Source organism: Ochlerotatus camptorhynchus, unplaced genomic scaffold, assembly GCF_037179485.1.
Source record: "Ochlerotatus camptorhynchus isolate MF236.1 unplaced genomic scaffold, CSIRO-AGI_Acam_v1.1 ptg000063l, whole genome shotgun sequence".
NCBI lineage: Eukaryota > Metazoa > Arthropoda > Insecta > Diptera > Culicidae > Ochlerotatus > Ochlerotatus camptorhynchus.
In genome coordinates, this window is record NW_027040553.1 from 1737649 (window position 1) to 1762797 (window position 25149).

At 37.9% G+C, this 25149-nt stretch overlaps 1 protein-coding gene across 9 annotated transcripts in view; it reads left to right on the forward strand.

Annotated features, from left to right (window-relative positions):
* The window catches only part of wdb (widerborst), a 182100-nt gene that overhangs the window by 97166 nt on the left and 59785 nt on the right, over positions 1-25149 (forward strand). For all 9 annotated transcript variants that reach the window (XM_065216478.1, XM_065216481.1, XM_065216483.1 and 6 more), the window contains one exon: positions 24225-24424. In XM_065216478.1, coding sequence (XP_065072550.1) covers positions 24225-24424 — 200 coding nt within the window. The remainder of the gene's footprint in view (positions 1-24224; positions 24425-25149) is intronic.

Consider the following 25149-nt stretch of genomic DNA (forward strand, 5'->3'; position numbering starts at 1 on the left):
TATACCTGCATGTCAGTATAGCAGTTGACATCTTAAAACTAAAAACTAAAACTAATTCTTATCTTAGTATAAAGGGAATTAATCGTTGCAATTGAGGATTACAACGATTTATGCCTGAAATTATTTATTATTTTGTTGGACATTCTAAAGTCTCAACATTCGAAATTCTATGTACATACTTCAGTAGTAATGTACCAGGGAGACAACTTAAAAATCGTCTTCAGAACTTTGTTCTGAATCCTTTCAATTGCTTTTTCCTGGTAGTTCAACAACTTGACCATATTGGCACAGCATAAAGCATGGCCTGTCTAAGAACTTGTTTAAATATTCGAAGTTTATTCTTCAGGCATAGTTTGGATTTCCTGTTTATAAGAGGATACAAACATTTTATATATTTGTTATATTTGGCTTGAATGCCCTCAATGTGATCTTTAAAATTTAATTTTTGGTCAAGCACTAATCCAAGATATTTCACTTGACTTGGCAATCACACTTGACAGCACTACGATGCATCGAGCATGTTCGATATTAGTCTACCCGACGATCAGAGCAGCAGCCATCACCGTTACTTGTTCCTCTGGTTAACGGATTTTACTAAGCCGATAAAGTTCCTGTTGCAATGGAACATCAACGGTTTCTTGCATCATCTAGCGGATTTGGAGCTGCTATGTCAAGCCAACTATCCCTAGGTGATAGCAATCCACGAAGTCAACAAGGTTACAGTTGAGAAGATGAACCGTTCGTTGGGCGGTAGATACTGCTGGACAGTTAAACGCGGGAACAATTTCCGACACTCCGTTGTCATCGGGGTTTTAAAGGAGGTCCCTTTTCGGTTTATCGACCTTGACTCAGAAATTCCCATTTTGGGAGATTGCTTGGAGGAACCAGCCAATATCGCAATAGCATGCGCATGCCTGGCTTATGGGAGAGTAGCAAACCTCAACGGTCAAATCGACAGCATCTTCGATAACCTACCTGAACCTCGTATATTTTTCGGAGACTTGAACGCGCATCGCTCCAGCTGGGGATGCCTCCGGTTCGACTCGAGAAGTTCCACACTGGTAGACAAGTTCGAAATCCTCAATGACGGATCGCCGATCTTTTTCAATGGACGGCACACCACGGCGATCGATGTAACTGCTGTTAGTCGTTCCCTCGCTGGAAGCATGTAGTGGAGCGTCAATCCGGACCTCTACGGTTGCCATCGTTACCCGGTTCAGGTGCAGCTCTTTGCTATACCGGCAGCAACTCGTAGACCTGGATGGCGCTTTGCCGAAGCCGATTGGGAGAGTTACGTCCCTCCTTCAACAACGTAACCCAGACAGCATCGAGAATTTCACTGAAGCAATAAACGCAGCTGCGTCAGCAACCATCCCGAAAACCTGCAGCATTCCGGGGCTAAAGCCCTCAGATGGTGGAACGAGGAAACGAAGAGGGCAGTCAAGGCCCGGTGAAAAGCCCTTCGACGAGTCAAACGGCTTCCCATCGATGATCCGGATAGGGACAAAGCGCTCTGTACCTATCGAGAACGACACAACCAGTGTCGCCAATTGGTCCGAGATGCAAAACGATCCAGTTGGGCGGACTTCCTCGAAAGCATAAACGCCTCACAGTCGTCGGCGGAGCTCTGGGATAAGGTCAACACCCTCAGTGGCAAGCACCGCACGTCCCCACTGCATATCCTGGTAGACGGCGTTGCACTCTCCGACCCCGAAATCGTTGCAGATAAGCTTGGCGATTTCCAAGTACGAGGAGGCCACCCAACGGAAAGTAAACCCATCGAATTCGTCCGTAAGCAGTTTTCGGTTTTCTCCGGACATGAACAACCTGTGGATCAACCAGGATTTCACCTGGCAGAAGTTTCAGTTAGCGCTTAGTAGAAGCAACGGGAATTCAGCCGACCCAGACAAGACTGGTTATCCGCTGCTCAAGAACCTGCCTACTCCGGGTAAAGTAAAAAAGCTGGAACTCTTCAACCAGCTTTGGCGGACGGACTCGTATCCAGATCATGGGAGGGAGAGCTTGGTTGTTCCCATTCCCAAAGCAAACGAACCGACACGGGACGTGGCGAAGTTTCGGCCCATTGCGAGCGGATGGTCAACCGATACCTGAAGCAGTTTCTCGAGGCTGGTGGCCTTCTAGACCATCGACAAGGCCACGGTACATACACGTATTTTGCGACGCTAGGAGAGCTCCTCAAGGACACCAAGGATAACGGTCTCCATATGGGGTTGGTTTCCCTGGACATTGCGAAAGCTTTCAACCGTACATGGACGCCCTCGGTACTGAAACAACTCGTCAGCTGGGGCCTTAGCGGCCATATCATCCTTTTCGTTTGAAATTTCCTGGTAGGTCCTTCCGAGACTCGGTAGGTAATTCCAAATCCCGCATCCTCAAGGTTCAGTGATAGCTGTCACCTTATTCCTGGTAGCCATGAACAGTGTCTTCGAGCAGTTATCAGCTAACATCTACATCTTCTGGTACGTAGACGACGTGCTAATCGTAGTCACAAGTCAGACTCCGTGACGGACGAGGATTAGAGCCCAAGCAGGGGTTTCCGCCGTGGCCAGATGGGTCGCTTCGAAAGGCTTTCAGCTGTCTGCTGGAAAGAGCGCTAGGTGCCACGTTTACCTGCATCGGGTCTGCGGACCTTCCATAAAGATCGGTGATCAAGTCATCAAACTGAAGAAAACTGTGAAACTGCGGGGGGTTGTCATTGACCGGTCGCTGAGTTTTGACCAGCACCTTCAAGGCGTCAAGCGGCAGGATCTGCCTCATCCGCACAATCTTCCGTCCCCTCCGCTCCAACAACAGAAAAGTACGTTTCCGTGTTGCCAGGGCCATCGTAGACAACCGGCTGACGTATGGACTCGAGTTGACCTGCATCGCCACCGACAAGGCAATACAAACGCTCGCAATAGCTACAGGCGCATCATCTCCGGTCTCCTGCCCTCAATGCCAGCCGATGCCAGCTGAGTCGAAGCCGGCATTCTCCCTTTCCGGTACCGCATCCACGCAGCCTTTGCCAACAAAGCCGCTGCATTTTCAGCAAATATCGCCCGAAACGGCAGAATCTGCCTCCTCAGCGAGGGAGTGGCCAAGATTCACTGGTTCGGAGATAAGAGTTGGCAATCTTTCGCACCAAACATCGACAGTCGGATAGAGGAGAAGTTCAGAGGCGTCATAACCTGGAGCTTTCATATTTTGAAACATGTTAGTTATAGATCTTACTTCGTCCAAATCAGTCTCCCAAGTAGCATTGAACATATTTTCCCGAGAGAAACTATTCAGAAAATCCCGAACAACCTGATGATCAACTAGTAATTCCCAAACTGAAATTATTTGAACTCTTAGCACTTACATAGCACGTTTCTGAGCTTTTTCCGAATTTGTGATCAAAATTTTACCACTTTCTTTAAGCGCTGGAATAGACTTTTGAGGTTTTTTCAAAATTTTGTGCTGGATCGCAGAATTCTTTGATATTGCCGCCTACGGACATTTTTTAGACGAATCAAGAGCTAAAGATCGGCTTCTATTATAATTGAATCGAATTAAACGTCACATTTTGGTACTGAGGCAGCTCTGCTTCAACTTTAGAAGTAGTCAGAGATTCAAGAGCATAATTAACATTTTTTTTTTAACTCTTTATTTGTTCCAAATTTAAAATAAATTACATTTCATTTTAACCTAGGTGCTCCAGTTACTCATCTGCAAAAATTGAGTTCGTTTTGATGTGAAGCATCATTCTATTCAAAATTACGTTTTCAAAAAGTTTACTTATTGAAGAAAGCAAACTTATTGGGCGGTAGCTAGAAGCTTCAGATGGATTTTTATCCGGCTTCAAAATTCGAACAACTTTTGCATTTTTCCATTTATCAGGAAAGTATGCCAAATGGAAACATATGTTAAATAATTTTACCAAGAAAGACAAGGTACTCTCTGGGAGTTTTTTGATGAGGATATAGAAAATTCCATCATCACCTGGAGCTTTCATGTTTTGAAACTTTTTAGCTATAGACCTTACTTCGTCCAAATCAGTCCCCCAGGAATCATCAAAAATATTTTCCCGAGAGAAAATATTCAGAAAATCCCGAGCAACCTGATTCTCAATAGGACTAGTAAGAGCCAAACTGAAATTATGAGAACTCTCGAATTGCTTAGCAAGTTTCTGAGCTTTTTCCAAATTTGTGATCAAAATTTTACCACCTTCTTTAAGCGCTGGAATTGGCTTTTGAGGTTTTTTTCAAAATTTTTGTGAGTTTCCAAAAGGGTTTGGAACTTGGGTCTAATTTAGAAACATTATTTTCAAAAGTTTTGTTCCTCAGGGCAGAGAATCGCTTTTTAATTTGTTTTTGCAAATCCCGCCAGATAACTTTCATGGCAGGATCGCGTGTTCTTTGATATTGTCTCCTACGGACATTTTTAAGACGGATCAAGAGCTGAAGATCATCGTCTATTATAATTGAATCGAATTTAACCTCGCATTTTGGTACTGAGGCAGCTCTTGCTTCAACTATAGAAGTAGTCAGAGATTCAATGTTTGGATCGAAGTTATATTCCATAAATGTTTGATATTGCCCCCAATCAGCTTTATGGTAATTGAAAGTAGAGCTGTTGGGATTACAAATTATTTCTTGGGATATTTCAAAAGTTACTGGAAGGTGATCAGAACCGAAGTCAGCATGGGTAACCAATTGGCTACAAAGTTGACATGAATCAGTTAAGACCAAATCAATAGTGGAGGGATTTCTCGCTGAAGAAAAGCATGTTGGGCTGTTTGGATATTGAATAGTGTAATAACCTGCAGAACAATCATCAAACAGAATATTACCAATAATAAAGAATTTAGACCTATGACGGATAAGTTTCTGAAGGTCACTCTTGAGTAAATTCCTTTACTGGCCTAGGCATTGGAATGGCAAATAGGCAGTAAGTTTTGTTTTGACAGAAACTCCCAAAGTTTCAAAAACTTTGGGTTCAAAGGAAGGAAGAATTTGATGTTTGATACGTCTATGAACAATGATGGCAATGCCACCACAGGCTCCATCAAAACGATCATCAGGAACTTTACTAGCAGCAGGTATAGATGAAGAATTTGAAGCAGGGCAGCTGTTTGTACCTTCGGGTACGAATGTGGAATTTGTTCCTCGCTGACCGTTGTTAACAACGGTTAAGGAACGTGGTGGGTTTCCTACCTGTCGCTTAGAATGAGATTGTTGGATCGCTTTGCGAGCCTTACATTCCCAAAAATTGGATTTGTGGTTTTCACCACAATTTGAACATTTAAATTTCTTAGGATCTTCCTTCACAGGACAGTCGTCCTTTGCGTGAGAGGAATCACCACAATTCATGAATTTAGCTGGCATGTAACATTTTTTGGTTCCGTGACCCCATCCCTGGCACTTACGGCGCTGGGTAAGGTTTTAAAAATTTCCTCCAGTCTTTCTGAAGTTTTCCAACTTAACTCGGACATGGAGCACAAGGCTAGCCTTTTCTGAGGCCTTAAGGTTGTTTAGTTCACTACACTTTGAAGTGAACTAAATAAAAATCATTGGAAATCCCGTTGGGCGAATTGACAGGATGGGATTTCATTTTCGTTTTGATTACTTGGATTAGTTCAACTCCAAATATTTTTGTGAATTCATCTTTAATCTGATCCAGAGATTTATCAAGACAACTTGAACACAGACGTTCAGTGGTGGTGTTGTAAGTCAACAAATTGTGCTGCTTCTCAGTAAGATACTTGTGAAGACGTTTGAATCCGTCCAAGGTTTCAGTCAATACGCGGCATTCACCCCGACGGCCAATTCGCAGTGAAAACCTGAATTTATCGAAGTTCAAAAGTCCCGTGCGTAGAGCATGGAAATCGGGAGTGGTTATCACAATAGGAGGGACCTATGCCTTTGCCTAGATGATGGATCATTCTCATCATCCGTAAGCATATCAAATTAAAAAAAATTAGCTTTATTTTTGCCGTTGTGAGCTACAGCAGAACTACTTTGAGTAAATTTTAGGTTTCCTTTTAATTTTATTGAAATACTTCGCAAAATAACCTGGGACTTATAATTCAGTGAAATTTCTTTGGAATTTTCCTCAACACTCATTTGGCATTCGCATCCAAATTTTCTAAATAATTCTTCAAAGTGTTAGACTTCTCAAATGTTAGCCAAGTCCAAGAGTTATGATTTTTCAAATCCGAGATATTGAAAATAACGCCATGTTTAAAATTTCAATAAGTTCAAGAATGTGAAAAACTGGCTTTAGCTCAACATTTTGAAAACTTTCTCATGTTATCTTAAAAAAAAATGGTGAGTTCACTAATGAGATTGATTATTCCTGAAAATCACAAGAAATTATCTGCGAATCTCGTTTGAGATTATTTTCCAAGATTTTCTGAAAATACATTTCATTTCCAGTATATTGTCTTGTTACTGAGATTGATTTCTTCTCGTCCGTCGATTTTGCATCATAATTAACAGCTTCCTCAGCTCCAAACATCCTTCTTCCGCCCAGAAAAGAAATAAATATTCCAACCAGCCACTATATTCACTTCATCCACCTGTGTACATCCATTAACTGAACTGAAGCGTCATAAAACGAACGGCCGAACCCATGCAAATGGCTTTCCACAACCCCGCCAAGGACAGCGCTTGAGTGCGAGAATAACAAACTCGACCTTCACCGGGTGTTCGGTTACATCTCAAGGTTACACCGGTTTGTTAGCCAGCATTGTTGGCTCGTGAATCCGCAATCCGGAATGGCACAAGCCACAAGTCACAGGTGCAGTACAACTGTCTCTGCTGTCTACTGGAGGATCTTCTGCAGCAGCAGCGCATTTGTTTACAGCCCAATGTAAACAGACACGCAGTTCAAATCCCCCACTGCTGGCACTGAACAACTGAATGTGGTTTGTGTCTGCGATTGCGCCTTTTAATGGGTGCTCGTAGAAAAGGGTTGGAAAAAAATTGTAACAATCAGTAAATCCCCCGGCCCATTCCGTCGGCGCTCTTCGTTGTTGGGGTTCGTTCGTGTAAACATCTGCCGACTGCCAAATGGGTGGAGGTGTAGGTGCCACCGACAACAAAGAACACGACGACGATGACGACAGGTTTGGATTACACGCTGCTGTGAGAGTTGCAAATTTACAAGACATGTACCCACACAAAACCGTCATTTCAACGGATTGAAAACAAAAACAGAAACCGTTCCAAGCAAGCAGACACACACACACAACACACGCGGATTCTTCGCACCGCTCGGGGTTTTCTTTATTCGATAAAAACTCAAACTGTGTGTGCCGTCGTGCCTGTCGCCGCCGGTTCGAGGTTCGGTCGGATTCGTCCGGCTGATGACGCGGGGTTTTGTGTTTATGCATTTGCAATTGCTGTTGCTGCTCCTCCTTTGTCACCCCCTCCTCCTCCTCCTGCTTGGATGCGGCTAATAAATAATGCAAACTAGCTTCGTGATAATAATGAAAAAACATTTGTTTGGGTTGAAGGTCCAAACTCTGGCAAATGGCAAATGGCAAATGATTTCTGCTTTACGACGACGGCAACGGCGTCAAAGGTGGCACCCGGGGTTCAATGGTTGGGGAAGGATGGTGTGTTGTACATTTTATGGGACCGTTAAGTGGGGTGAGCTTGAGCTCAGGTCGGTATTTGTTCGAGCTACTTTCTGAGATTTAAGTTTCTTTTATTGAGGGGGACACCTGTTGAAATCTCTAAACAAGGGTATAGGGGGATTGGCTCTAATGTTGACCTATGGATCTAAGATTGGGCCCATCGCTAAAAATCTGCTATTTATAAATATTATCTAGATGAACGCGTCATTGGGACGGTACTAATGGATATTTTTTGTTGCTGTTGAAAATTTACTCGATTGCTGAGTTTATGTATGGGCCCAAATTAGGGGCATTTAGGACGGCATTACATCCATTTCCCTTATTGATTTTTTTTTAACATTATAATAAATCCAATCACTTCAAGTTTTCATTTGGCATTCTCTTTATCATTATATTCTGGCCAATCAAGCGTCATGGTTTTTTGTTTAAACCTGAGATTTTCAAAATACGATGTTAAAAAATCTCGCAAAGAATTCATAGTTTTTAAATATAAAAATCCCAGCTTGATTCCGTTTTTATGTGATTAGTGCCCTTCAAATAATTTGCAAGCTTCTTAAATACATTTCAAAGTGTAACTTGACAATTTGCTACGATCTGCCTGGTAAATTTTATAAACTTTCCAAATTCAGAAAATTTATTGTGTCTCCAGTTTTCTGCATTTCTAATCAAATGCTAAAATGTTGTTGACAGTGACATCAATTGCTGCAGTCAATTACATATGTCGGTATTTTTTTACCATATTAAGCTGTTGATATAAAACAGGGAAACATATTTTTGGCAACCGAGAATTTAATTTCGTAGATTGAGTGGCCACCCTGTAATAAAAATTGATAGATTTTTGAACAAATATTTCTATTACTTCTACTGAAAAAGATCACAAGTTCAAGGAAATTTGGTGCAAGTTTCAACGGGAATTTTCACACACATAAAGAACTCACTTACTAATGAACAAATATTGGAAATAAACTTGCTGCAATTTGGGCATATAATCTTTACTAAAGTTGAGGCTGAGTTCATTTCATGCAACTTTACTGCAGAAACATTACGTTTATCTGTTTAAGTTCTCAAGTTTTCAATAATTTTAAGAATGGAATTTGGGAGTACCTGAATAATTTAGCTTCTTAGCACTAACTTTTGACGTATGTTTACGTCGGTCGGCAACATATTGGGGGTGCAATTTCTAAAAACCAAAATCGACCGCGTTACGAAAAGTGGTTAGATTTTGACCACTTATAACTCTGTCAATAGCTGATGTATTTTAATTCTAAACAAGCCAATCGATTGGAAATTTTTCTACAAATCTTCTAAAATGAACACTTTATCAAATTTCAATAGGTCACTATTGGAAATTACACAAATTTCCAACTGTTGCAATGGTGATTAAAATTATCACCGATTGCCCTGTGGTTTCATCAGCAGCAGCAGCAGCAACAGTGCTTTCGGTGCGTGACGTTGTATATGTTGGTAAACATTGTTTCCCTAACACAGTCGCCGAATATTGATACCGAGCACGTAATCCTACGTCAAATCTACGGTCGTGTATTGGATCAACCTCTTACTTATGTTTTTAGTCCGCGTCCGTGCGGATCTATTTGCTTTTTGCTGAAAGAAGTGATACTGCTACCTAAAGCCAGAACAAATTTGAACAGCACTTGTCAGTAAATTTTCTACCTTTTTCAACTCTTATTCCTCTTCGATTCTTGTTTGGACCCTACCCGAGGTAATCCAGCTTGGACATCGAATTGGAAAATTCCCTTTCGATCCTTCAGATTCTTATAGTAATCTGCTTGGAAGTAGATTTGAAGAAACGTTTTACTGCCGCCATGAACGCAAAAGAAAAGGGCAATCTCTTGATTCCCCTTCTGATGAAATTTATTTGAGCAATCAATTTGATATGCTTACGGATGATGAGAATGATCCATAATCCAGGCAAAATTCCACTAAACTTTTCGGGCTTAATGTCAAGAAGGCATAGGTCCCCCTATTGTGATAACCACTTCCGATTTCCATGCTCTTCGCACGGAACTTTTGAACTTCGATAAATTCAAGTTGTCACTTCAAATTGGCCGTCGGGGTGTGAATGTCGTGTACTGTATGAAACATTGGACGGATTCAAACGTCTTCTCAAGTATCTACTGAGAAGCAGCACAAATTGTTTACTTACGACACCAACATTGAACATTGTCTGCCCAGTTGTGGATCCCTGGATCAGATCAAAGATGAATTGACAAAAGTACTTGGAGTTAAACCAATCCAAGTAATCAAAATGAAAATGAAATCCCGTCCTGGCGATTCGTGCAAAGGGATTTCTAATGAATTTTATTTAGTTCACTTCAAGTCTAGTGAACTAAACAACCTTAAGGTCTTAGAAAGAAGTATTTGTGTTATTTGCAGCAGACTACAGAAATGTTTGGATATTTTCTCTTCTTATTTACAAAAATGGAAGATTTCTCCCAACGCTTCCAAAAATCAACTTATAATATTTCCACATATGCCTAGAGCTTCCTTTTTGAAACCTAGTGGTTCGGAGTTCAAATTTATTGGTCGAGTCAAGTGAAATATCTTAAATTAGTACTTGACCAAAAATGAACTTTTAAAAATCACATTGAGGTCATTCAAGCCAAATGTAACAAATATATCAAATGTTTGTATCGTCTTATAAACAGGAAATCTAAACTTTGCCTGACGAATAAACTTCTAATATTTAAACAAGTTTTCAGACCGGTCATGCTTTACGCTGTGCCAATATGGTCTAGTTGTTGTACTACCAGGAAAAAAGCACTTTAAAGGATTCAGAACAAAATTCTGAAGATTACAACAAATGTCCAACAAAATAATTAATAATTTCAGGCAAAAATCGTTGTAATCCTCAATTTCAACGGTTAATTCCCTTTATACTAAGATAAGAATTAGTTTGAATTTTTAGTTTTAAGATGTCAACTGCTATACTGACATGCAGGTATAGAAAACCTTTTTAAAATACTGAATTGCCAAGGCAGGAACAATGTAAAAACACTTAGATATATATCATAACACTCAAGGCTGGTAAGTTACTGTAGTAGCTGGAGCACCTAGGTTAAAATGAAATGTAATTTATTTTGAATTTGGAACATAAAAAGAGTTGAAACAAAAAAGTACTAACTTTTTTAAATCAAACCTCTCATGACAGTCATCTTTGGGAGACTTTTGAGGCATCATGAGACGCATTTTTTGTTGTAAACACATTGTAGGGTTTTTGATCTAATTTTCGTCCTACTAAGCACAAACCGCGCTTTACCTCTCTTTTCTGAACGAAGTTTAAAATAATGGAATATTTCTGTCAAAGATGACTTCTAAATAAATAAATAAATAAATAAATAAATAAATAAATTCATTCACCTTTCCAAATGTACCGTTGGATTTGATAAAGAGGCACAAATTGTTGAGATATTGCTAGAAAATCTCATACTTCTACTGGCAACTGAATCCGATCAGTAGCGGTGCGGCTTCTTCCTCCTTCTTCGGTGAATGGACGCTCATGTGCGCTGCGGCTCGCTGCTTGTGGGCAGCCTTGCGTTGTGTACAGGAGAACAATGTTCAAAGTCACGCGCCGAAAGCACTGCTGCTATTGCTGCTGCAGACACCACCACACACGGTAATTGAAACACCGTTCGGCGAGACCGGATGGAATTGGATTTTGAAATCAGTATAAGGGAAAGCGCTTTTTGCAGGCAATTGGTGATAATTGTGATCGCCATTGCAACAGTTGGACATTTGTGTAATTTTCAATATTGACCTATTGAAAATTAATAAAAATGTTCATTTTAGTAGATTAGTAGAAAAATTTCCAATCGATTGGCTTGTTTAGAATCAAAATCCACCAGCTATTGACAGAGTTATAAGTGGTCAAAACCTGACCTCTTTTCGTAACGCGGTCGAGTTTGGTTTTTAGAAATTGCACTCCCAATATGTTGCCGACCGACGTAATCGTACGTCAAAAAACAAATCGCACCAATGCATAGATCACGCTTGATTTTCGTAGACAAAAATCAACGAACAAGCAGAACGCAACTTTAGGATGGCATCACACTTTTTGTATATTTTTGCAACATTTTATAGTTTTATAAAATCGCTGAATGTTCTGATAATAATAAGGTAGCAATACTAGAGGTGCACGATCGCCCATCTTACCCCCACCTCCCCTACTCTCAAAACGAAGGGAAAGGTCTTCAGTAGTCCAGAATGCAGATTTAGGTGGAAGGATATGTTTTGAGCCTGAAATTGAAACTTTAGACTAAAAGAATCTTCTACTTAGTTGTTCCTTATAGTTAGGCCCTCATTTTTATGACAATGAATTCTAGGGTGGTTCTTCTTATCATTGAAATAAAAATCTAACTTTTTTGTTTGAGGAAATTAAGGTATACATTCTTCGGCAAAGTTATAGCTAATTTCAAGCAACTTTGTAAAATATAACTTTTTTATATCTCTTAAATTGACCGATTTAGAGCTATTTTCTTTAATTAAGTTAGGGTGTCTCTAAACAGTTGTTTTGCTCTAGTTTTCTTATTTCAAATTTCTCAGCAAAGGTGTCTTGAAATAACTTTTAGATCTCTAGAAGGCGGAAATTTTTGTTGCACAGAGCTTGTCGATATCTTTCGCCGATCAAGAGTTATTAACGTTTTTCTACTAAAAATATGCCCTTTTTAAATGTTAATATCTCTGGTTGGGGCAAACAAAAGAAAAGTTTTTTTTACGGCATTTGAAAGGGTGTGTGTCATTCTCAATAATATGAAAAAAAAAATAGAGGTATGTAATTTTTTAAACTCGTATAAAATTCGAATTTATTCATATATTTTACTAAAATGAGGCATATATTTTTTTATTAGAAGAGATACAGACATATTTGCTATAAAACGTGCGTCTCAAAGAGCTTTAAAAGTCTCTATGAGATGACTTTCATACAGGGTGTCTACTACCTGGAAAAACCTGGAAAACCGGGAATTTACAGGGAATTTTATTTTTTCTGGGAAAAACTGGAATATTCAGGGAATTTTGATTCCACTCAGGGAAATTTCTCGAAACGTTTCTTAAGGACACTGAACTTGACAAGCATCTGACAGCAAAGACAACGTGTGTGAACGAGACAAGTTCATTCAGAGAGTCTTGTCACGCTCGCTCTTCGCTGATTTGTATGTGGATGATCAAAATCGTCGTAAAAAGTAAACAGCCGAAAAAGAGAGACTGGCAACCGTCAAAAGGAAGCATACGAAGCATGTATTGTATAAGAATAAGCATGCCAGACAGCAGGCCTACATAGAATTTTTTTTTGAGCTTCAGAGAGGGTCGGAGATCTACTGAGAAATTTGTTGAGCTTCAGGGTAGTTCGTAGATCTTGAGAACAGAACTACAAACAAATTAAAAGTAATTAAAAGAAATTCATAAAACAAAATCACAAGAGAGGTCGTAGATCTTCAGATAAATGTTCAAAGAAATTTTCAAAACTTCAAGCATGTAAAAATAATTACTATAAGCGAAATTTTGCAAATCTTCAGGGAAATTCGCATAACTTCAGACAAGTCCAAGAATCTACAGTGAAATATAAAGTATTTCACATAAGTTTGGAGATCCTCGAAACATTATTCAACATCAGAAAAGTTCGTAGATCTTCAGAAGAAAGCTGCAGAACTTTGAAAAAAATACAGGACTTCTGAAAAAATCACAAGAATCTCAGAAATGTTAATGGATCTTCAGTAAAAATTGCAGAACTTCAGGGAAGCTCGGCGAATTAAAAAAAAAAATATTTGCACGATTTCAGAAAAATTTGTAGATCTTGAGAGAGACATTGAAAACTTCTAATAAGCTCAAATATTTTCAGATAAATTTTGACAACTTTAGGTAATCTTCAATTTTCAAATCTTCAGGGTAAGAGAAGTTTGCAGATCTACTGAGAAATTTATTGAGCCTCAAGTTTTTTTTTTTGTAGATCTTGGGAATAGAGCTACGGAGCTTAAGACAACTTTACAGAACTTTAAAGATATTTGCAGGAATTTGACAGATAGTTTCACACAAATGTGAGATCTTAAGAAAAATTCGTTAAATGTCAGAAAAGCACCTCAATTCCAAAAACAAATCGCAGCGAAGTACAAAAGTACAATATTTTGCAGAACTCCATGGAAGTCCGAAATAGATAGATCTAAAGAACTTCAGAGAAGTTCGTTAACCTTAAGACCGTAGACCTAAAGAGAAGTCTGTACAACGTCAGAAAGTTCGTACGTTTTTAGAAAAAAATTGCAAAACTTCAGCAAAACTCACAGATCTTCGGGAAAGTTCACCGATCTTTAGATCAAGAATCCACAAAGAAATTTAAAGAACTTTAGCAAAGTTCGGAGATCTACTGTGAAATTTATTGAACTTCAAGGCAGTTAGTAGATCTTAAGAGCAGAAATACAGTACTTCAGAAAACATTACAGAATTTGAAATAAATTTTAGGAACTTCAGAAAAGTTTAGAGGGTAGATCGTAAATCTACTCAAAAATTAGCAGATGTTTAAATAAATTTTCAGAATTTTACTGCGGTTCTTGGATTTTGAAAGACATTTACAGAACTTCAGGTAAGTTCGCTGATCTTTAGAGATATTTGCACAGCTTCAGATAAATTAGAAAATCTTCAGAATACTCCCTAAAATTTCCGGAAAGCTAAAAATTTTAATTCTTTAGAAAATTGTATAGATTTTCAGAGATATTTGCAGATATTAATTGAATCATAAAAATCTGCAGAGAAAATTACAGAACTTTTGAAAAGTTTGTAGATTATTAGAAATTTTGTGAACATCAGAGATAATTGTTGATCTTCAAGGATCTTGAATCTTCAGGGATTCAGGAACTTTGTAGATTTTTAGGAAAATTTGCAGAACTTCTGAAGAACACACAGAACTTCAAAGAAATCCGTAGAACTACCGAGACATTTGCAGATTGTCAGGAAAGATTGTTGATCTTTAAAGAAATTTTACCGGAGAACAGAAACAAAACTTCATGGACGTCAGAAGGTTTGAAGACCTTGCAAAATTTTCAGAACTCAAGGAATCATGTATATCTAGTGAGAACTTTTCCCACTAGCTTGTCTAAAGTTGGTATCGACATCGTGGCGAAGTTTTGAAATCCATTTTCATCTTCATATCGCAGCTCTTGATGGACAAGATGAGCCAGATCCCTGCGTGTGTTCCTCCTGAGTAACCATTTCCTGCTCCACAAAGTTCACCTTCTCTTTCTCCATTTTATTTAAAATAATAAAAGCAAATACGTCTGCCGAAACTAGAGCAATGTTCCGGTAATTCATGATGGAAGTATTTACTTTTGATTTCTGATACAGTTTTGTGTTGAAATCTGAATTGACAGTTCTTTCGACATGTGCAAGCAATGTATATATGGAACAACCTATGTGCATCTGTTCTGCTGTAATATTCAATAACTTTTTTGCTATGCCGACTTATAAGTACCAACGCCCAAGTTTGAACAATCGAAAATAACATAAATCAATAAGTACATAAAAGGGATTCCAGATGGATAAATAGATAAAATAATAATGTGTATAATTTGTATGCACGTGGAATTTTTTTCATCCGACCTGGAAAAACCTGGAAAACTCAGGGAATTTGATTCCTTTGATTGAGTAGACACCCTGATGATGCATCATCCAGTCAAAATTCCACTAAACCCCTTATTGTTATAACCACTTCCGATTTCCATGCTCTTCGCACGGAACTTTTGAACTTCGTTAAATTCAAGCTGTCACTTCAAATTGGCCGTCGGGGTGAATGCCGTGTATTGGCTGAAACCTTGGACGGATTCAAACGTATTCTCAAGTATCTTACTGAGAAGCACCACATTTTTTTTATTTACGACACCAACACTGAACGGACGAAACGAATCGCTGGATCAGATCAAAGATGAATTGACAAAATTACTTGGAGTTGAATCAATCCAAGTAATCCAAACGAAAATTTAAATCCCGTCCTGGCGATTCGCGCAACAGGATTTCCAATGATTTTTATTTAGTTCACTAGTGAACTTAAACCACCTTAAGGCCTTAGAAAAAGCTAGCCTTGTGCTCCATGTCCGAGTTTAGTGGGAACGCTTCGGGAAGACTGGAGGAAATTTCCAAAACCTCACCCAGTGCCGTAAGTGATGGGGTCACGGAACCAAAAATGCTACATGCCAGCTAAATTCATGAATTGTGGTTATTCCTCTCACGCAAAAGACCACTGTCCTGTGAAGGAAGATCCTAAGAAATTTAAATGGTGAAATTGTGGTGAAAACCAAAAATCCAATTGTTGGGAATGGAGTCTTACAATCTCGTTCTAAGCTACAGGTAGGAAACGCACCTCGTTCGCGGCCAGGTACTAATTTCTCTGCTGTTCACAACGCACAGTGGTCCAGAATGCAGATTTAGCTGGAGGGATAAGTTTTGAGTCTGGAATTGAAATTTTAGGCAAAATTTGTATTCTACAAAGTTGTTTCTTATAGCTAGGCTCTTATTTTTATGACAATAAATTGTAGGGTGGTTCTTTTTATCATTGTTTTTTTTTTTGTGTGATGGGTTTATGTATACATTCTTCGGCAAAGTTATAGCTGTGCTTATTTCAAGCAACTTTGTTAAAACAAACTTTTTTGTATCTCATGAATTGACAGATTTAGAGCTATTTTCCTAAAGTGAGGTAGGGTGTCTAAAGAAAACAATTGTTTTGCTCTAGTTTTCTTATGTCATTTCTTATTCTATTTTTAAACAACACATTTCTTTATTTTGTAAAACAAAAAAAGTTAGTTATTAAAAATCCTCTAATTTGAGGACAACCTTGACACACACCATATAAAGAGAATTTTTAAGCACAAAAACTTCTCCCAAGAAACTAAATGTCCAAATATTGAAACAAATGTACCAGTACACTTTATTTAAATTTGTCGTTAGAGTGGTCCTATGAAAACCATATTTTGCCATTAGCTTTTTTTATTTCAAATTTCTCATAAAAGTCATCATCTAGAGACATTTTAAAGCTCTGTAAGACAAAACTGTAATAAAAAAGATATACCCAATTATAGTAAAATATACGAATAAATTAAAATTGATTTTATACGAGTTTAAAAAATAACATACCTCTATTTTTTTTTTCAAATTATTGAGAATAACATACGCCCTTGCAAACACAATACCGTAAAACAATTGTTTTGTTTGCCCCAACCAGAGATATTAACATTTGAAAAGGGCATATTTTTAGTAGAAAAACTACAAGAGACAGCCCTATGGGGTTGTACGCAATGGTGACGAAGGACTACGTGGACTACGTATATAATAAATCTTCTGTTAACTGCAGTAGGAGCTTGTGTTTTGTGTAGGAATAGGAATTTGAGCGGGGTTTTCTCTGTTTCTACTCTTTAGTATGACGCGCTTGACTTAGATGGCCCACAGCGACTCACGGAGAGCTACTGATTCCGATTTATAGCTGTGCGGCTTCTTCCTCCTTCTATGGATGCTCATGTGGGCCAGGTTTCCAAAAGTAAATCTGTGTTTTTGTCCAAAAAATCTTTTCATCTTAGTTTCTGTCCAGAAAATCTGTGTTGATATTTAAAAAATTTCTTGAAAAGTGTTTGAGCCAAAAAATAAATAAAAATATAGGTATGTATCATAAATTACTTATGGTTTGACAAAAAAGAATATCTCTGACAGTTCTCATTTTCCTTTTTAATTCCGCAAAAAAACATACTTAGATATATAAGTTGGTGATGGTAAAGTAAGTTTAAATAATGTTTTGTTTTTAAACATCTCAAGTTTTATTTTTTAAATGTTTGATCATATTTTAAAAATCTGTGTAATCTGTTTAAATTCTAAAAATCTGTAATCTGTGAATACAGAATCTTGGTTTTAAAAACTCTGAAAAATCTGTGGAAATACAGATTTATCTGTAGTTTTGGTTACCCTGATGTGGGCTGCAGCTCACTGATTGCATGCAGCCTTTCGTTGTATTGTGTACGCGGTGATTGGATTGAATAAACACCGTTTGGTGAGACCGGATGGAATTCAACTTTGAAATATGTGTTAGGGAAATCGCTTTTCGCAGGCAATCGGTGATTATTTCAATTATCATTGTTGCATAGTTGCATATTCCAATTTTCAATAGTGACAATTTGAAAAATGATAAAGACTTAATTTTAACAGATTTGTAGAATAAATACCTATCTTAAGCTTAACGGCTTGGGGTATCATCCAAACCATTTGTGGAATAGTTCAATCATGTGGGTTATCATTCGGGTATGGTAATTGTATTATTGGAGTTTCATTGTGCGCTGGAGAACACAACCACTCCCCACACGGTGATTGAATAAACATCGTTTGGTGAGACCGGATGGAATTCAATTTTGAAATCTGTTTTAGGGAAATTGCTTAGGGCCTGTTCATAAACTACGTAGACAGTTTTTTGAGATTCTTGACCCCCCCCCTCCTCCTGCGTAGACAATTGTCCATACATTTTTTTTTTAAATTTGTATGTGCCGTGGATAATTGCCAACCCCCCCCCCCTAAACTGTCTACGTAGTTTATGGACAGCCCCTTGCAGGCAATCGGTGATAATTTTAACTATCATAGCAATAGGGGTTTTCACAAAGTGTACCCCCATATAGAAATCACAATAAACGTCAATAACTCTTGATCGGCGAAAGATATCCACAAGCTCTGTGTAGCAAATTTTTGCGCCTTCTAAAGATCTAAAAGTTATTTGAAGACACATTTGCTGAGAAATTTTAAATAAGAAAACTAGAGTAAAACAACTGTTTTTTTAGGGACACCTTTACTCAATTCAAGAAAATAGCTCTAAATCGTTCAAATTAAGAGATAAAAAAAAGTTATATATAAAAAAGTTGCTTGAAATTATCTCAGCTATAACTTTGCCGAAAAATGTATACCTCATATTTGGCTCCGCAAAGTGTCACACATGACTGAGTCTAGTAAATAAACGAACTAGTTAAAAAAGATAATGTATAACTTAATTTATTCAAACAAAAAAAAAAGATTTTTGATTTCAATGATAAGAAGAACTACTCTAGAATTCATTGCAAGGCTGGTAGCGAGTCACTTTTTTCAAGCCAGTCACTAAAAAGTCTACTTTTTAAGGCCAAGTCACTTTTTATTGTCACTATTTCAAACTTTTGTAAACGTGAATTTATTTCATGATTGATCATTCTTCTGGATAGGCCTTCGTTTTGTTCTATTTTTAAACAATTCGAAGTTGACGACCTGATATTTAGTTTTTTTACGTTTAATCGTTCTTTTCTATCTACACAGGGTGTTTACTCATTTGGCTAAAGAAAGTTCCTTGAGTTTTCCAGGTTTTTCCATAACTTTGGCGGATAGATTTATAATAGGTTTATAATAAGAATGCTATTTATGAAATGCGTTAGAAATATGTTTTTAACGCAAAATTTTTAAGAAATGACAATCAGTTTTAAAGAAACAGCTTTACTATCCAATCCATTAAATGTTGAAGTTGAACACTTACTTCATTTTAGTAAGTCTAAGATCACAACGTTTCGTACTAACAAAAATGTGGAAACTTTAATGAAGTTCTATTGATCTCAGAAAAGCTAGATCTAGAGATCTTTTGGGGAATTTCGGAGATCTTCAGGGGTAGTCCCCGAAACTTTAGCCCAGACTATTGAATTGGTTTAAAAATATATAAGCGTGAGTTTAGACAAATTCAGGATAGTTCCATGAGGTACTGAAATAAAATTGAGAACCCTTCAGATGTTCCGAGAGATTCAGTATAGAGACCTTCAGAAAATTTATGAAAACTTCAGAAATATTTCAGGAACTTCACAGAAATCCACAGAAGGTGTTTACTAGAATTCGATTTATTTAAAAGTAGAACGGAGATCTTCATTAGAGCTGAGAGTTTTGGGGAAGTTCCGAGAACATGAAGACAGATCAGAGAATCGAAGGGCAGTTCAAAAATTTCAAGGAAATAGCAGAAACCGGAATTTCCGAAAACTTCGTTTTGCTCAGAGAAAATTTCTGGAACGCAATAAAAATTATATGAACATCCGGAAAATGTGAGAGTATTTTAAGGGTGTTATCATGGAAATTTCAAGATCTATAGAAAATTCTAAAATTTAGCTAAGTTGAAAAACAGAACATCAACGAAGTACCATTAATTTAAAAAAAATGCGAGAACTTTTAGCAAGCACCGATATTTTCAAGAAATTCCAGAGAACTTCTAAGAAATTTAGATATTTTTGATTGTTTCATTATATTCAGTGAAGTTCCGAGTACTTCGAGGACGATTAGATAACATCAGGAAAAGCCCATTAACATAAGAAAAATTTGCAGCGACTTACAAGGAGTTCCTTGGAATTATAGGATATTTCGAGAATTCTATGATCCGAAAAGCTTCAGGGAATTATAAATATATATCAGAAAATTTACCGGAACATTTGATCAATTTAGAGAAATTAAGGTAAGCATAGAAAACTTCTTGCCGGGAAAGTAAGTGGTTTAAGGCAAAGTTCCGTGAGCGTTTATAAACTTTATAAAACTTAAGGAAAATTGTAGGCAATCAAATCAATTCCAGTAAAATGGTGGGTTCTTTTAAAAATATTAAGGCAGGGCAGTCTAGAGATTTTGGGCAGTTTTAAAAACATCAGGAAACTCTAGACTATTGAAGAAGTTATGAATTAGTTTCGATAATTTAAACTTCAGACAAATCTTGAGAACTTCAGAGAAAATCATAGAACTACATTAATTATTTCGCTGCTTAGCGGAAGCCTAAAGAAGTTCCTGAAATTTCAGAATATTTTCGAAAACTTCACAGAAGTACAGAGATCTTCAGAAACATTTCGAGAACTTCATAAAAGTCTATGGAACTTAAGGGAAGATCAGAGAACGTCAGGAACTTTTATGGACATTTCGGGAGCATCTCAAATAAGTTCAGTAAAGTTCAAAAAAAAAGGGAATTTCAGGGGATCAATTGGTTTCACTAAATAAGCGGGAAATTTCAAGAAGTTCCCAGATTTTCAGAGAACTTTAGAGATGTTATGAAAATTATTGAGGTTTTCACATAAGTTCAAAAGTTCACGCAAGCTTAAACATTTTTAGAACAGTTCAATTAAATTCATGGTAGTCCAACAAGCTTCATCACAACTGCAAACACTTAAGAGAAGTTTCGAGAAATTCAGTGAATTGTTAACACTTTAAAAACGATTCATGATCGTTAGGAAAATTGTGGAAACTTTAGGAAGTCCGAAAAAGTTTAGAGAAGTTAAAAAAATTTGATGAGAAGTATTGCGAGAATCAGGCTAGTTTCTCAAACTACAAAAGAACTTCAAGGCAGTTTAATTAAATTCAGGAATATTTTAGGAACTTTCAAGTAGTTATGAAGAGCTCAGAATAGTCCATTCCATATTGAACGGATATTTCTCATGAAAATTCGCTTGGAGGTTACTATCTTAGGCTTAGGCTTCACATGAAGCCTAAAATTCATCAGAAGTACCGTAAAACGGGGTATCTTTGATAGTATAATCTAAAGATTAAATTTACTCGCTGCGCTTTTTCCAAATTAGAAACATTGGTTCCATATTGTAGCTTATGGTATTTCCGTTGATATCGTATATAATTTTTATATAGTATGTGTTACATATTTTACACACATATTAAAGGGTGATGCGGTCAAAATTTGGTCAATATCAACTTGACGTATTTCTTTCAATTTTGCATTTAAAAAACCTGAACACCCCTCATTTTGAAGGTGTGTGTGTGTAGAATGTTGCTCCTATTTTGATTTTGGAATTCACTCTTCAGTTGTCAAAATGCCGTCCAAGCAAGAAGAGCAGCGTATCAAAATTTTGCTCGCGCATCGCGAAAATCCGAGCTACTCGCACGCAAAGTTGGCAAAATCGCTAAAAGTTTCCAAATCAACCGTTACAAATGTAATTAAAGTGTTTGGGGAACGTTTGTCGACAGCCAGGAAGTCTGGATCGGGGGGAAATCGAAAACCGGAAGCCGCTGAGACGACAAAGAGAGTTGCCGGTAGTTTCAAGCGAAACCCTAACCTCTCTCTCCGAGATGCCGCAAATAAGCTGGGTGTATCGTCTACAACCGTGCATCGAGCCAAAAAACGAGCCGGACTATCGACTTACAAGAAGGTAGTGACTCCAAATCGCGATGATAAACAAAATACGACGGCCAAAGCGCGATCCCGGAGGCTGTACACGACGATGCTGACGAAGTTTGACTGCGTGGTAATGGACGACGAAACCTACGTCAAAGCCGACTACAAGCAGCTTCCGGGACAGGAGTTTTATACGGCAAAAGGAAGGGGAAAGGTAGCAGATGTTTTCAAGCACATGAAACTGTCAAAGTTCGCAAAGAAATATCTGGTTTGGCAAGCCATCTGTACCTGTGGCTTGAAAAGCAGCATTTTCATAGCTTCCGGGACTGTCAACCAAGAAATTTACGTGAAAGAGTGTTTGAATAAACGTCTGCTGCCTTTCCTGAAGAAACACGGTTGTTCCGTACTGTTTCGGCCGGATTTGGCATCTTGCCATTACGGTAAAAAGGCCATGGAGTGGTACGCCGCCAACAACGTGCAGGTGGTTCCCAAGGACAAGAACCCTCCCAACACGCCAGAGCTCCGCCCAATTGAGAAATACTGGGCTATTGTCAAGCGGAACCTAAAGAAGACCAGAAAAACTGCTAAAGGCGAGCAGCAGTTCAAGGCAAACTGGCTTTCTGCGGCGAAGAAGGTGGACAAGGTGGCTGTACAAAATCTGATGGCAGGGGTCAAGCGTAAGGCCCGGCAATTCGGATTTGGAAAAGCGGAAGCCTAACTGAATATTTTTCCTGAATTTTATACTAATTGAACTTGAAAAAGAAATTTAATTTGATTTTTTAAATAAACGATTTCACCGATTTACACGCGTTTTCCCTTGACCAAATTTTGACCGTATCACCCTTTAAAAAAACAATTTTCGTGTTTTTCGCATGTTTGAAAAAGCACTCAAACCATCATTTATGAAATGTATCTCCGATATAGCCATCACAAATTCAATGTTGTATTCTTATTACTTATGATGTTTTCTGATTATATACTCATTCAAAGTTTCATATTTAAAGAACTAAATTGTTTGAGTTTCACCCATTTTTTTCTACATTCATCGAGCATTATCAAAGTAACCCCAAATCAAAAAACTGAAGTACGGTCACAGAACAAAAAAAAAAGCAAATGCTTTAATTTTTTAAACAAATTACTGACGAATTAACTCTTGGATCCTCAGTACTTGTTTTAAAAATATAAAATTTTTAAAACATTCATTGCTGTAAAAGTGATTTAGAATATACTTAAAAAAAAAACTATCAATGTTACCCCGTTTTACGGTACCATGAAAGCAGATTGCCGTTGATGTTTTTCTCATAGATTTTTATCCCAGAACTCCCGTGGAATGAGGTCCTTAGAAATTGTAATAAAATTCCATGAGCCTTAAAACTGTGCAAGGAATTTGACTCCAGATTCTTGAAAATGAAGTATTATTACTTTTCAGTTCAGAATTTATAAATTTATTTATTTGTTACTGAAGATTAATCCATTCTGGATCTATAAAGTTCAATGTGTGAATGAAAATAACTAGCAATATTAAAATTGCAAATTTTCTTCCCTTAGGTCACTTTTTTCAACTATAAGTCACTATTTGGTCACTTATTTATTCAACATGATCACTAAAATCACTATTTTTGACAGCATTGATCACTACCAGCCCTGTCATTGTCAAAAATGAGGGCCTAACTGTAAGGAACAAATTTGTAGGAGAAAATTAAAGTCTAATGCTTCAATTTCAGGCTCAAAGGTATATCCTTCCACCTAAATCTGATATAAAAATCTCCATATTTTGGTAAAAAAATAATTGTACTAAACTTGTACTAAACGGCTATTCAAAACGTATATTCATTCCGGAGGTTTGGTGTCTTCAACAAACTTGTTTATTAGTCGAAAATATGAAACTCGAAGACGTCAAAATTGTAGCGGCCTTAGTTTTCAAGATATTTATTCAATTAGATTAAAAGTCTAAAAAATCAGTTTTTATGTTTTTAACTAACTAATTCCAACCAAACCTGGAACTTTGCCAAAGATACTAGCCTATTTTTGTTTTGGAGATATTAATTTTGTTCCACTAGATTGCATTCTTGGACCACTGCGAAATGGTGAAGGTTTGAGGAATGCCGTTTTTTTTCTTTTAATGCAATTCAAATAAACTCACCGTGATTACTTTTAACAGCAATAGAATGGAAGGTAAACTTCCTGACCAAACCCTTCCCACTGCACAGTTTCAACTTTTACACCTCCCAGCAGGCCACGGAGGTGTGAAATTGATTGCAACTGTCCGCATTGCATTAGAATTGAGCGATTTCGAAGAAAGACAACCGTAAACCTTTCCCGCTATGTTTACACATTCCTTGTACCGCCGTCGATTGGTTTGATTAATGACGAAAGTCGAGTGCAATTTTGCATACGTTATATTCTAGAATATTTCAACCGTGAAAACTTCGATGACTAACGATTTCCGTATTTTCTCATTTTCTTTCCCCGCAGTGGACTGTTCCAGTTTAGAGCAGGAAGAACTATTCATCCGGAAGCTGCGACAATGTTGCGTCTCGTTCGACTTCATGGACCCGCTGTCGGATCTCAAGGGCAAGGAAATCAAGCGGGCGGCGCTGAACGACCTGTCGGCATACATCACACACGGACGCGGTGTGCTGACGGAGAACGTCTATCCAGAGATTATCAAAATGGTAGGTTTTCGGGTGGTGAGGGGAGGGGAGGGGAGGGGAAACTGTTTTTCCCTCCGCGTGATCAGCTCTAGCTGACGGATTCTTTTGTTTGGCAGTTTCTTTGTGCTTGGCTAGCGGGAGGAACTTTGTTTTCCTTGTTCTTCGTTCGGCGTCTGCTCAAGACTGCTTTCCCCGGTTGCATCAGTTCGATTCTGTGTCTCTGTTAAATTGCTATCGGTAAGGTGAATGTGTAAATAGTTCTACAGTTGCATAATGGACGACCACGGCGACGGTGATTCTGCGGAAAGTTTCGATGAAATTGAGTCAGAAACGAGGAATGTGAGTACGGTCTCAGAGTCCTACTATTTCGTTTGTTGCTATTTGCTTGGAAAGTAGAAGTTTTACTCACTTTGAATGTGGAACCTTCTGCTAAGAAAGAAAAAATCAATTCTCGATTACTTTTTCGAAGGGACGTATCAGCTTTTGTAATCAATGCATTTGATCGTCAGTTTGGCGTAACTGGTAGCTCGCTCCCGCATACTAACACTACTATCAGGTAGGGGAAATTTCCCCTATCTGATGGTAGTCTTAGCATGCGTGGGCGACCTACCAGTTACGCCGAATTGACGGTCAAATACATTGTTTTCAAAAGCTGATGCGTCCCTTCGAAAAAGTAATCGAGATTAACATTTATGTCATTTCTCAAATGTTAACGCCAGTGCTTCTCTAAAGTTTTTGCATTTATC